Source organism: Oculina patagonica, chromosome 4, assembly GCF_052425735.1.
Source record: "Oculina patagonica isolate OP01 chromosome 4, crgOcupat, whole genome shotgun sequence".
Classification (NCBI taxonomy): Eukaryota; Metazoa; Cnidaria; class Anthozoa; order Scleractinia; family Oculinidae; genus Oculina; species Oculina patagonica.
The window spans coordinates 5263237-5275644 of record NC_135761.1 but is presented as its reverse complement, the minus strand read 5'-3'; the positions used below and the strand labels follow the sequence as shown (position 1 = coordinate 5275644).

The following is a 12408-nucleotide window of genomic DNA, read 5'->3' as shown; positions in this document are numbered from 1 at the left end:
CAATAACGCTGTCATAGAAAAAGTAATAAAAGGCTTATAGGAATTTATTAGGTATACAAACTATATTCTCGGATTGTGACAATTTTCAAAGCAGTCAGTACTATAATAACAGGTTTTGGACTTTCTTTCTTATAGCAGAATTCGGCACATGTAGCATGGGTTTCCTTCTGCATGATGAAAGCTTCATGAAGTTTATTGAGAATGATTAAGCTAATTTACCGTATTTAGCTTTTTTCCTTTTTTTCTTTTTTGCTATAACAACGTTATTACAATTAGGTGTATATCATTTTTTATCTCGAAAAAGGCGCGCCTTCTTGTCATTGAGGCCTGACGTTAAAAGGTATGTTTAGCAGTTGAGGGACTGAATTCTGTTTATTTTAATGTCCTGGAACTGTGAGTTCATTTTTGTTTAATATCTAAAAATACAGTACTAAAATAAGGGAAGATATTTTCAAATATAAGGCGATTTTGCACTTCAATAGCAAAATGTGCTATTGCTAGAAACGAATACAGCACGAAAACATAGCTTTATTCTGGTGTACAGCTTTAGTAAAGTTGGCGTAAATTTGAAATTTACTCATTCCACATTCCACAATTAACACATTTTTGTGTGAAAAAACCCCTGAGAATTTTCCGGCAAATGCAACAGAACATTTTTTCAACAAACATAATGGCCTGGGATGAGGGTGTACTATTTGATAACCTTTCAGTGGGAAGGACCGTTCCATTATATTCCCACTGGAACAGCCGCGTATTTCATCCAGGGGCACGGAAATAGTGCGAAAAAATGAAATGGTACAATGACATTCCAAGCATTCCGTTAACAACGAGGAATACCTATGAAGATAGTCAATTTTTCCCAAAAGTTTTCTAGTGGGAAGGACCGTGCCATTTGATTTTTCGCCGCCGGGAACAACTGGTTTCTCCGTACAAATGGAAAGCGCTCAAGAACTCTAAAATCCAATATCTACGTGCCGTTGGAATACAGTTTGGTGGAAACCGGAATCCACAATTACCGGAGAGACTCCTGGATAACCACACATGGGGCGATCGTCCCCCTTCCGCCGTGCTACAGTAGTAAGAGTAGTACAGGGTGAAACATCTGAAGTGTAGAGGGGCTAGGACAGCCCTTCTCTCTGAGGGGCATGTCGAGCTCTACCACTCGCTCGTCCTCCCTCCAGCCGTCCTGGTCGCGTCCGAGTGTGCGACTTCCGTCCTGCCGGGTCCGCGCAGACCGCGCGGAGTACCGGTGTCTCCGGACCCTTCCATTGCCTTGCTTTTGTTTCATTGCATCTTTGTTGTGTTTTCTGTTTTCTCTGTTTGCTCGTTCCCGCTCCTTGATCTAGGGATGATGGAATAACAACGTTATTGCCGACGAGTTAGTCGTAAGTTTCGCCCCAAATGTCCCAACTGACATTTCAAAACTCGTCGGTTTTCGTCTTTCAGAAAAGTCGCGACACTTCTCAAGCCTTTCGAAACATGCCTTACCGTTGCGTTTAATAGAGGATACGTCTTTTTTATGGTCTAGTATACTGTTATTGATTATAGTTCTCAACCAATAAGCGCGCAAAGACGCTCTCGCTTATTGTGAAAATAGAACTCGCCAATAATCGGCTCCCAGTGATTTCCTAGCTTTGCCCAAAGGTTCAAATCCCGTTGGAGCTTGAATTTTTTTCAGGCTTACTTTTCAACTTCTTAAGTTGAGATATAACTGATATAACTCCACTTTCCTTCTATTACAGTTCACACTTTGATTTATTTTATATGCATATATCCATTATTTCAATTTATGTAATTTTAAAACACTTTTCTTCTAGCTTTCTGTTTTTCTAGTAGAAAAATATAGAAGGAAAGGAATTAAATAAAAAAGGTAAAAAACGGCCGATTTTAAACAAATTGAACCTGACGGTCAAGTTTTAAGCGTCTTTTATGCGTCTGAATTTTGTCATAACATTTTCAAAGTAACTAAATCCACAAGGCGAAGCCGAGTAGTCCAGGCATTTTATCGCCTAAAATAGGTCAACCTGTTACTAATTGCAACAGAAGGTTTTTTAACGCCGTTTGATCCAGGAACATGTCCTCTATAACATATCAAAAGTCTCTGAAAATCTGAGCAGGGGAAGGTGACTAAAAATGGGGCTTTTTAGAACCATGTGTCGACCCTATATAATGCAGCATGGAAGCGAGGCTCCTGTACTATCTGCTGTGTCGCTTGAGTTCAATGCCACGTGCAGCATGGGCTAGCAGAGAAAGACAGATTTTTTGTGTTTTCCTGATAGGTAAGTCCAATTACATGTAGATTAAATCAGATAATTGCTTTAATAAGATGATTAAATCTATAAAAATACGCAAATCGACACAGAGCTTGTAGAAAGCGTCTGCGCTGTTGCTTATCCGTTTGAGGTATTTAGCGTAGGAATTTGTTTTCCGCCAGCAAAGTTAAAATTTATAAAAAAAGAAGTTTTTAAGATAAAATAAACATGGATGTTAGGTGCTAAGGTTATGCAGTTCAAAAAATATCATTGTGGCCTGTGTAGTGGATCCCAAATTGAGTTTCAACTCAGTGCACGAAAAACTGATATTCCATTTATCGCTTCGCGCTTCGTACGTTATCTTTTTCTCATAACTTAGAAATCTCTGAATGAAAACTTTTCTAAAGTGAAAATTTATCCGAACAGTAAATGCGTTTTCAGCACAAAACAATTTGCCTAAAATTCATTTTCACTGAAGACTTAATTTGGCAAGAATAGAACCAAACTTTATCAAAAACTCAAGAAAGCCAATTTAAGTCACATTTACGCAATCAACCTAGACGTTTCCGAGTACCACAAAGCTGTTATTAGAATTGAGATTTGTTTTGGGCAAAAAGAGTTCTTGATACATCTATCGTTTCCTTGGTGTCTTTTACACGTTCCCATCTGCCTGTAATTTCAGAAAACAAGATTCTCAACTATGGATGACACAGAAAAGTGTGTTATTTGTAAAAAAAAAAAAAAAAACTTTTGCGAGGGCGAGGTCGTAACGCTAAGAGAAAAGGAAAGGGCGGGAATTAATCGGGCGAGCACAGAGCGAAATGATTCTATCACTACGGTTCCTGGGCAGCAAGTTCATCAGAACTGCCGGCGAGAATATTGTCTGCCAAGTAACAGCAAGCGAGACAAGAAAATTCTTACGTCTGAAACAACTAGTAATCGTCGCTCTCTAACTCGCCAAGTAGAACAGTATTTCTCATTCGAAACTGACTGTTTCTTTTGTGGTACTAAAGTTGAGTTCGGGGAACAGAGAAAAAGACTGGAGGAAGCGTTCAGGGTTACAACAATTGAAACGAAAGACACGATGTTTGTTCAGAGAGGGGACGATGGGTCTGATACGATAAGAGCTAGGCTTTTAAATGTGCGATGATTTGCCTGCTGTTGACGCGGTTTACCACCACACCTGCAGTGTAAACTTCCGCACAAAGAGGAAATTACCTAAAGTTTATGAAGTGGATGAGCCACTGGCTGTCAAAAAGAGGAAAGTTGGTCGTCCCCAGGATTAAGAAAGTAATTGGCGATCAATTGGTTCCTGTTTCGACGGACCTGCAGCCTGCGCCAGACTCGCTTCTACAGGTGCATCTGCATCTGCCGTAAGAATGGTATGCAGTGCTCTCCAGCCTGCGGCCAGTGCAAAGGGTCCGCGTGCACTAACTTTACCAACGCTCTGGAATACGAAGACTTACTTAAATAGCATGACTGTGTAGAATACAATTCAAGAACGACTCTATCTCTGGCGTGAAGATAAGTGATAAACGTGTCTTGGCCACTGTAAACTTTCGAATAACTTAGCATTTTAAAAATTGCTCTTTTATGGGTCTTTATTTTAAGATTAAGGCCAGGGAAACATTGTATTAAGAGTATGTTCTTAATTTTAAAGAAAAGTCATGATTTATACCAATAAAACAGCCGTAAACAGCAACTTCCTGTTTATAGCCTCGTTTGCATGTTGCAGCAGAAAGCGAGTTAGACGTTGATCGTATTTGGACGTGTTCCCACGCTTAAATATTTAGAGACTTTTAGTATGTTATTGTATAGGTCATTTCTAACTAGTTTACTTTGAGAAAGCTTCTGTTGCAATTAGTAGCAGGTCTAATTATAAAATGCCTGGACTAGAGTGGATCCGAAGACTACTCTGTTTGAAAATGTTATGACAATAATAACAGGAAAGGCTTATAAAACAAATTATTATTGACGTCATTTTGTTGAATACAGTAGTAAGAATTCAAATCGATCAAACGTAGACTTAAAAATAGGAAAAATGCCAAGTTAAAGTGCGAGAGGGAAGCTAAATTTGTTTTACGCAAGACAAGCTCACAAATCACGGCCTCGTGTTAAAGCTGTAAATTACAGTTACTTTGACCCCGGCGAAATGAACAGATTTCATTCCGATTAATTTTCACGTCAAACTTCAATAAATACACTTACATTTTTCGCGACACAGTTGTATTCAATCTTTGTCAGTCGATTCAAAAGCAACCTGGAGACATGTCTGGAGCGACTGTTGAAGTTTATATGCAATTTGTCGCTATATCTGTATAATGATAACGCTAAATTTCTGATCTGCGCGCGATGGCTTCGGTCATCTAATTGACGACAAATTACCCAATGAGCCCGCGAGAAATTTGACAGTTATTGAAGAAATTCGTTTTGCAGAAATGTCCCATAAAGCTCCGGCACGATTGACGAGAATGTTATTAACACAACCTAGGGATCCAGCTTCAGTTTACTTACAACCTTTTAGCGTAAAAAGGGATTTAATGAGAGTCAGAGTAGACCAGGAGAAATTAAGTGTGTATATACATCATTACCTTTATTTAAACCTCGGATTTTAATGATTTTAATGTAGACGTTTCGGCTTGGCGGCGAAATTTTCCTAGAAAGTATGTGGCCTTGGATCTTGCTGAGTTAAAATTAAAAGGAACGTCAACGAAATAAGGTGAAAAAGTTGGCATTTGTTGTTTTGTTATGCGCAGTCTACTGATTTAAGTGATGATTCGCGTAGCAATTTAGCTTGTCTCGATGAAATATCGTGAAGATGACTTTAAATGCGGTGAGGGTAAGCGGTGAGTGCGGGCGGGCCGCGGGCCCCTCCTCCGCCCCGCTCTCGCCGTCTTCGTTCTCGCCTGGCCGCCGGCCTCCCATGCGGTCGTCGTCCGCGTCTGCCCTCTCGGGGGGGGCTGTCGCTCCCTCGTCGCGGCCGGGGCGGGTCGCCCTGGCGCCGCGCCTCGGCTCCGCTCCGGCGGCTGGTCTCCCCTCCCTGGCCGCTGCGGGGGCTGCTGGCTCCGGGCCTGGCGGGGCCGGGGCGCGGGGGCGGCGTCGTCCCGTAGTGTCTCTCCTGTCCTCTGGGCCTCTTCCGCCGGTCGGCGTCTCGCGCCTCCGCCCGGTGACGGGAGCGGCAGGCGACACGTCTCTCGACTTCGTTGCCCATGTCTTTGCTTTCGCATTTCTGGTGGTCGGCCTGCCTCGGGGAGCTTTTCTCGTGCGTCCCGGCGACCGGGCTGGGCGTCGTCGTCTCTCGCGCGTTCGGTCGGCGCCCTCTCCACTCCTTGGGAGTGAGCCGGTCTCCCCCGTCCGGGATCTGGCCCTCATCGATCATTCCACGGATGGAGGACGTCCTTCTCGTTCTGTGGGCCCGCAGTTTGCGCTGCTCTGCGCGCTAGTGCTGTCTCCGGCTCTTTTCCTTCCGGTCTCCACTCCTCCCTCCCCTCCGCTAAATGACCTTTCAAAAGTCTCAAAAGTGAATGGGGAAACATCAAATCAAGTCAGTCTGTCCATTTAAATAAAAGGTCTGAAGAACACGCTGAAAAGAACTGAAGTCTTGGTAAGTTGGTATTTTTTTAACGTTTAGTTTCTGCAGTGAACAGACTACATCTCAGTTTAAATATACCCATTTTCATCGACCATGGCAGTTGTAGACAACTTTTGCTATTCTCAAGTGTCTTATACATCTTCAACAACTAGCGTATTACACAAATTAAACCGGCCTACTTTACCGAAACCTAAAACTTGACCTAGATCACATCGCAAACCCTTGGAAAATTTACTACCAATAAATTTTCTAGTCATACAAGACGAATATTATAAGAAAAAATTCTAATTTTTTCCTTTCTCTGCGTACGTGAATAGAAGAAAAAACATAAAATATTCAACTGAATTTATGTGCAATAAAAAGTTCTCAATGGAGTTAATTTGTTGTAATTTACATAAGATCCATTTCACTGACCATTATCATCATTATCACAATTTCATGGAGAGTACATTATAAGTCTTGGTTAGTGTTTTTATCTTACCAGTGCTTTGCTTTAAGTAAGAAAATAATTTTACCCGTAGATTAATGGCTTCGCTAGTCGTGTGATGTAGCTTGCTTCTGGTTCGATATCCGGAAAATCCGCCCTCTCAGGTAAATATTTTGCTTATTACCGTGGGGCTTAATGGCACTGATAGACGTCCAGATGTTACACCGTAAAAATATTTTTTGGCAGAATTTACATGTAGAAACAACCTTTTATTAGCCCGAAGCTTACAACATTCAAACAATCATGAATAACTCATGAAAATTTCAAAGTCATTTTTATGTATGTAAAACAGCTTGCAAGCGCTCAAACGCTTCCGAAAGACAGAGTTTTAGCTCCTCGTACTTCGTTGAAACGTTGGCAACTGAAAAATGCCGCAAGCGCAAATAAATGAAAACGATTATCCCGAAGGCATAATTGCCCCCGTCAAATTGTTCCAGAATTGCGTCAGACTTCATTTAGCTCAGTCTCAGAGAGTGTCCTATCGTGTGTTGTCTCAAATTACAATCTTGCCAATCAGCGAACTTTGGTCGCGTCACATTTTTTTTTAGTTTGGTTCTGTTGCGTTGGTACCGGGGGCCTCAAAAAAGGTATAAGGGGGGCTCCGCCCCCTCTTCCCTCCCTTTTTTCCTTCTCCGTTGTTCCCTTTCGTTCCTTTCTGGCCCTTTCCTGTTGTCTGCTGGCGCGTTCTTGTCTTGTTTCCTTCGCCATTGCGTCTGTCAATTTCGGCCCCTGCGACCATTCAAATGAAATCCTTACACATTTATATACCTGAAGTCGATTGACATATAACTGTTTCGGTGACCTTTAAGAAAAAAACAGCCACCGATTTGAAGGCGAACAGTTAATTGTATTCAAAAATGCATGGCAAATCAGTCAGGGATTATCGAACGTCAAGACTATACTCACTACATAACATACATGGCTTCACGATTGTTTGTAAAATCTACGAAGATTTATTTTACATTTTCTTTAACGTCAAAAAAGACGCAAAACATCCTTTTACCGGTGTGCAACGTCAGCACGAATTCGCCATTACTTCTCGATTTTACTGCCATGATTATAAGTGACCATTATGGAAAGTACTCTACGCACAGCCAGTTGTGCCAAATCTCTTAGGGGCTCAAAAAGGACAAGACTTTTTAAAAGCCTTAATGATCGGTCAACAATTCCGTTTCTTTGCCAAGTCCATTAGTAGCTGGCTTTTAAAAGTCTCTGTATTATTTTGTCATTTCAGACAGTGCCAATCAAAAGGCTAGATGTATCAATGCGGTCTTTTCTTTAAAATTTCTTTTTTTGTTTACAAAATCCAGACAAATCTTTTGACGCACAGATGTGCGTAATTGACTGAGAAGTTTTTAATCGTGGATTATTTACATGCTTTTATCGAAAATGCTTCCATTACTTACCCGTTTCAAATTCACGAAAACACTGAGCTTGTGAAAAAGCTGTTATCGCTTTCGGTCGGTGTAAAGTTTTAATCGTGGTCTCAAAACCCAGTTATTATTTTCTAAAAAAAATATAAGAAGAAAACAAACATAGCCACCGGGTCCTTTCTTAGACATAAAAGAGAACACTTTCCAGCCCAGTTGCCGAGACCTCATTGAAAGAAACCTCCGTCTTTAAGAGAAATCGCCAGACTGTTATTGGTGTTCAAAGCCTTCGAATTCTTAAAAACCAAATTTGAAGGAAATACTCCGTTCATCCCTTCTGCGATCAGAACATCTTTATACCAGAGGTAGAGGTAGGTTAAAAGTATCTTCTACATTGTAAGTTAAACTTTATAGTACGACGAATTTTGGAGGAATTTTGATTTAATTGGTGTCAAGAGTAGATGTTAGTGTTTGATTTTCATTTTTTTTTTCACTTCGATGGATTCATTTTTTGTCACTTTAAATGCCGCCGGAAATAATTTTTAATACCGACAAATTACAAAGATCTAGATTTATCCATCAACAGTCAAACGAGGGTCATTTTTCACTGTTAATCGAGGAACTGATATACAGGGCACTTTTTAACCGCTAAATACTCAAACGCGGTCAAAATCCGCGCTATCTTTATGACATCAACATAAATTTTCAAACAGGCACAGCTGAACCAATTCACTTCTGTCATTATCTAGGTCACGAGATAAGTTTAAACTTGGAAATAGTATCCTTTATTCAGTGTATCATATGTGAAACTAGCCGATGATAAATTAAAAAAGAACATTCTATTCTGGGTCGATTGGCGTTTGCAAAAGAAAACTGTTGATGTTTAAGGATCTGTGTCATGGATTTTAGCCAAATTTACGCATGGGAAGTAATATATCAAACACGAGACAGCGTTTTTCATCACATTTCCAAACACCGAGAAGAGAGTTGAAAGTACGACGCGCAGCAGAGTATTTTTGACGAACTTCGAGGTGTTTGGAAATTTGATGAACCACTCTGTCGAGTGGTTGATATATCTTCTCAATCGAAACTAAAACTACAACGAAAGCGTAAAAATAAAATCGTCAAAATCTATGCTAATTAAGATCAGATTTTCCAAACTCCGTCACGGTTCTGATTTCCTTTGTTTTAACTAGATGAATTATTAATGAGTTTGAGAAATGGTCATCAAATTCAGTAAAACATTTCCATAACACAGCAAATACAAAAGAAGGTACGGATGGCCAAAAGTGAAGAAGATTGAAACGGATTGGAATATGGGTTTTTGAAATATTATTGGGCTGAACAGTTTTCAAAATTAGCCTTGTTTGCTTGTAATTTTAAACTATAACGCCAGGGAAAAACATTCGGTTGCAATGAAGCTATGGTTTTGTTATTTAGATCCATAGAAGTAATTTCTTTGCAAACATTTACGGAAAAAATGACAAAAAAAAAAAAAAAAAAAAAAAAAAAGGCGGGCCCCACCCCCTAAAAAAAGAAAAAAAACAAAGGAAAGAAAAAAGAACAAAAAAAAAAAAAAAGGGAAATTGGGGGAAATTCAGTGTTCGACTTTCAGTGGAGTATGTCTAAGGGAAACGAGCTTTGGTTCGGTTTCCCGCAGATTTTAGCTAACCATATCTGCGGGACGCATCGAAACCATAGATAAGTGATAATGACCATATTAAACATTGTATTGTATTGTATTGAAAAAATCTTGCAAAATTCTTCCGCTAAATCGCGCGGGAATTAGCGCGGGATCAACTGGGACAAAACCCGGTCCGATACTTGGAAAATATCGGCCCTCGCGGGACTGGAAATAAAGTAATCTGATTGGCTGATTTAGTTATTGGCCCTCGCACCGCCTTAGTCGTGTAATAATAATGAAATATCGTCTTCATGTGTGCCTCAATTCTGATTTTCAAGTTTTTCATAGATTGGTCAACCAGTGGTTTGGTTTGGTATGGATAGCAATACTTTTGGTGGGAATGACACTTCAACTGAAGGAAAACCATTCAAATGGCACGCGATATACTTGACATATGCCATTGTAATGTTCCTTGTTCTAACTGTCGGTTTCCTTGGCAACGTTCTGACCCTCGTAATTCTTCGCTACCCCGAACACCGCAGAAAGGTTATCGCACCGCTGATGATCAACCTTGCAGTCGCCGATATTCTACTCATTGTCCTGGTATATCCGGTAATCGGCGTTACGAATCTCCTTGGGTGGCGGCTCAAGGAGGGGTCCATTCGATGCCTATGGTCCTCATTCGCAAACGGGGCAGCTGGGATTGCATCCATCGCAACTCTGGCCACAATGAGCGGGAGTATGTATTATGTTATCAGGCAGACCAGACTGCATCCTAAAATCCATACTGGGTGCATGACTTTGCTTGTTATTGGCACGTGGTTATACGGGATATTGCTTAATCTTCCTCCTGTGATTGGCTGGACGAAGGCTGTACCCGGTAAAGCCGGTTTTAGCTGTGCTCCTGATTGGGCCACATCCGATCCCAAGGGCATCGTCTATATAGTTTTCCTAATGGTGTTTGGTTTCTTTCTTCCACTTACGACAATTGGGGCCTTTCATTATTTGATCTACAGGTAGGTGAGTTAATTGAGTGCTTAGTATACAAGTTTGAGGTCAAAATAAAATCAATACATTGAGATTATTTAACGAGGGTTGCACATAACAGTTTTGAGACTGACAAACCTGTGGCCCTCGGATTCCCGATCGAATTGGAATTTGGTAGTTTTGGTATTTGTGGAGGGAGGAAAACTGAAGAAAATCCCTCGGAGCAAGGACGAGAACCAACAACAAACTCAACCCACGTGTGACGCCGGGTCCGGGAATTAAACCCAGGCCACATTGGTGGGAGGAAAATGCTCTCCCCACTGCGCTCTTCCTACATGCTCCCCCAACTAAATCCATTCACAGCTCTTTAGAAATACATGATCATCAGGGTTCACCGCGGTCAAACGTCTCAGGCAGGTTTTCTTTCCATTTCGCCGTTTTTTGGTCAAATTGAAGTGATTACGAGCAAGGATAGATAAAAATAGTTGCCGAGTGAAATCATTATCCCATTCCCTCAGGTAAACCAGTGTTTTCACTTTTTAAATGTTTCGCATCCGAACCAAAGGTGCTTTGACAAATGGCGCCGACAAGTCCGCATATCGCTATTTTCAAACACGTAGAACTTTTTTAGTAAAGCTCCAAAAAACTTAGTAAACCCTTAGGATACCGGTTATGTATCGAACTTTGAACTGTGAAAATTAAAACCTTATCTTTGCAGTACTTTTCTTATTTTTTGCATATTTCTGTCGTTTGACCGCGGTGGATCATCAGGGTACGAATCCAGAGCAACGAGGTTTAATGTGGTTTACCAGGAAGAATGCTAAATTGGTTCGAATTTATCGGCATATCGATGAGAGTAAATTTGTATTTAAAGGATAGCCTGTTTGGCTAAGTGTCAGTAATACAAGTCATGCAATAGTTGTTAAGTCGCTAATGTATTTCTTTCTTAACTATTCAAAGACTGATCCGACAGGTTCCAAATCCTCTGCCAGGCAATAGTATGATCCAAGCCAGTCGAAGAAGGTCCAAAATGAAGCTAATACGCCTGACATGTGTGTCTATAGCCGCTTTCCTGACGAGCTGGTTGCCATATTGCATAGTTAGCATCGCTGCTCTTGTCAATGGTCGTCACGTGCTTTCATCCGGGGAAGCAGAAATTCCTGAACTGATGGCGAAAGCGTCTGTCATCTATAACCCCATCGTGTATGCTGTCATGAGTGGTGCCTACCGTACCTCGCTAAGAAAAATGATCACCGGTAAAAATGACCCACGAGTGACACCGAACATTATGATCAGTACAGCGGTAATGAGCAGCTATTTTAATTCCGTGGCGATCAATGTCACTCAAGAGGAAACAGCTGTTTAGATCATTGGTAATTATTCTTCATTCTAGAACAGCTTGCCCAAGAATGTGGATGAAGAAAGTTTAATTAAAACCTATAAAGTACAAAAAAGTTCATCGCCATGGAAACGTCAAAAAGAAGTCAACTGCACCCTATTTTTGACGTAGTGAGGCTCATAACGTTAGGATTGCTAAGTTGCTACGTTTCCGTCCACACTAAAAATCACCAAAATATAACGGGCATGTTTCGAACCGACGCTGTTTGTCTTAGGGCGCTTTCCATTTGTCAAAACTGGCCGCCACAGACCGGTATATTCGAGAACAGAATTCCGTTGTTAGTCAAATTTGTCTTGTCAAATCAGTCAATGCATAAATATTACACACTGTTGTGGTGGATTTGTAGAAAAATCGCGTGGAAAAGGCCCATTTCACATTCAAAACCACCGGACCGGCCGGCCAGTTCAAATGGGAAGCGGCCGTAGTTACCACAGGAGCTGTTTTAACTGAGATTGTAAAAGCTCGTTACTGTGCGTTTGCGTGTCCATGCTTTCCGTTTTCCTGGCTGACGGATAGGAGGTGAAAGAGTGCAGACTACACCAAAAATCGGTGGTGGGGAGGCAAAAAAACAATAAGAGGATGATTGGTGCAAATGCGTCGACAAGAGCCGGGATGAATCTGTTGTAGATGGAGTTTTTGTCACAGAAACGTTAAACTTTAATGTACAGATAAAACAAGGGACATTTTTATATGTGAA

The 12408-nt window shown here is 41.0% G+C and overlaps 1 protein-coding gene and 1 long non-coding RNA gene across 2 annotated transcripts in view; both read left to right on the top strand.

Annotated features, from left to right (window-relative positions):
• Nucleotides 1-12408, top strand: part of LOC144651359 (uncharacterized) — a 112332-nt gene that overhangs the window by 27110 nt on the left and 72814 nt on the right. The gene's annotated exons all lie outside the window — the stretch shown is intronic.
• LOC144651169 (melanopsin-like) lies at nucleotides 9701-12401 on the top strand. Its single transcript, XM_078511059.1, has 2 exons — nucleotides 9701-10341; nucleotides 11273-12401. Exons 1-2 carry the CDS (start codon nucleotides 9701-9703, stop codon nucleotides 11676-11678), a joined length of 1047 nt encoding a protein of 348 aa, XP_078367185.1. The 3' UTR covers nucleotides 11679-12401.

What these genes read in the sequence shown, in the direction of transcription:
- LOC144651169 (XM_078511059.1), top strand. Translation starts at nt 9,701, where the DNA reads ATGGATAGCAATACTTTTGGTGGGAATGACACTTCAACTGAAGGAAAA. An exon ending in TTTCATTATTTGATCTACAG is followed by an intron (nt 10,342 to 11,272) that starts GTAGGTGAGTTA and finishes AACTATTCAAAG; the next exon opens with ACTGATCCGACAGGTTCCAA.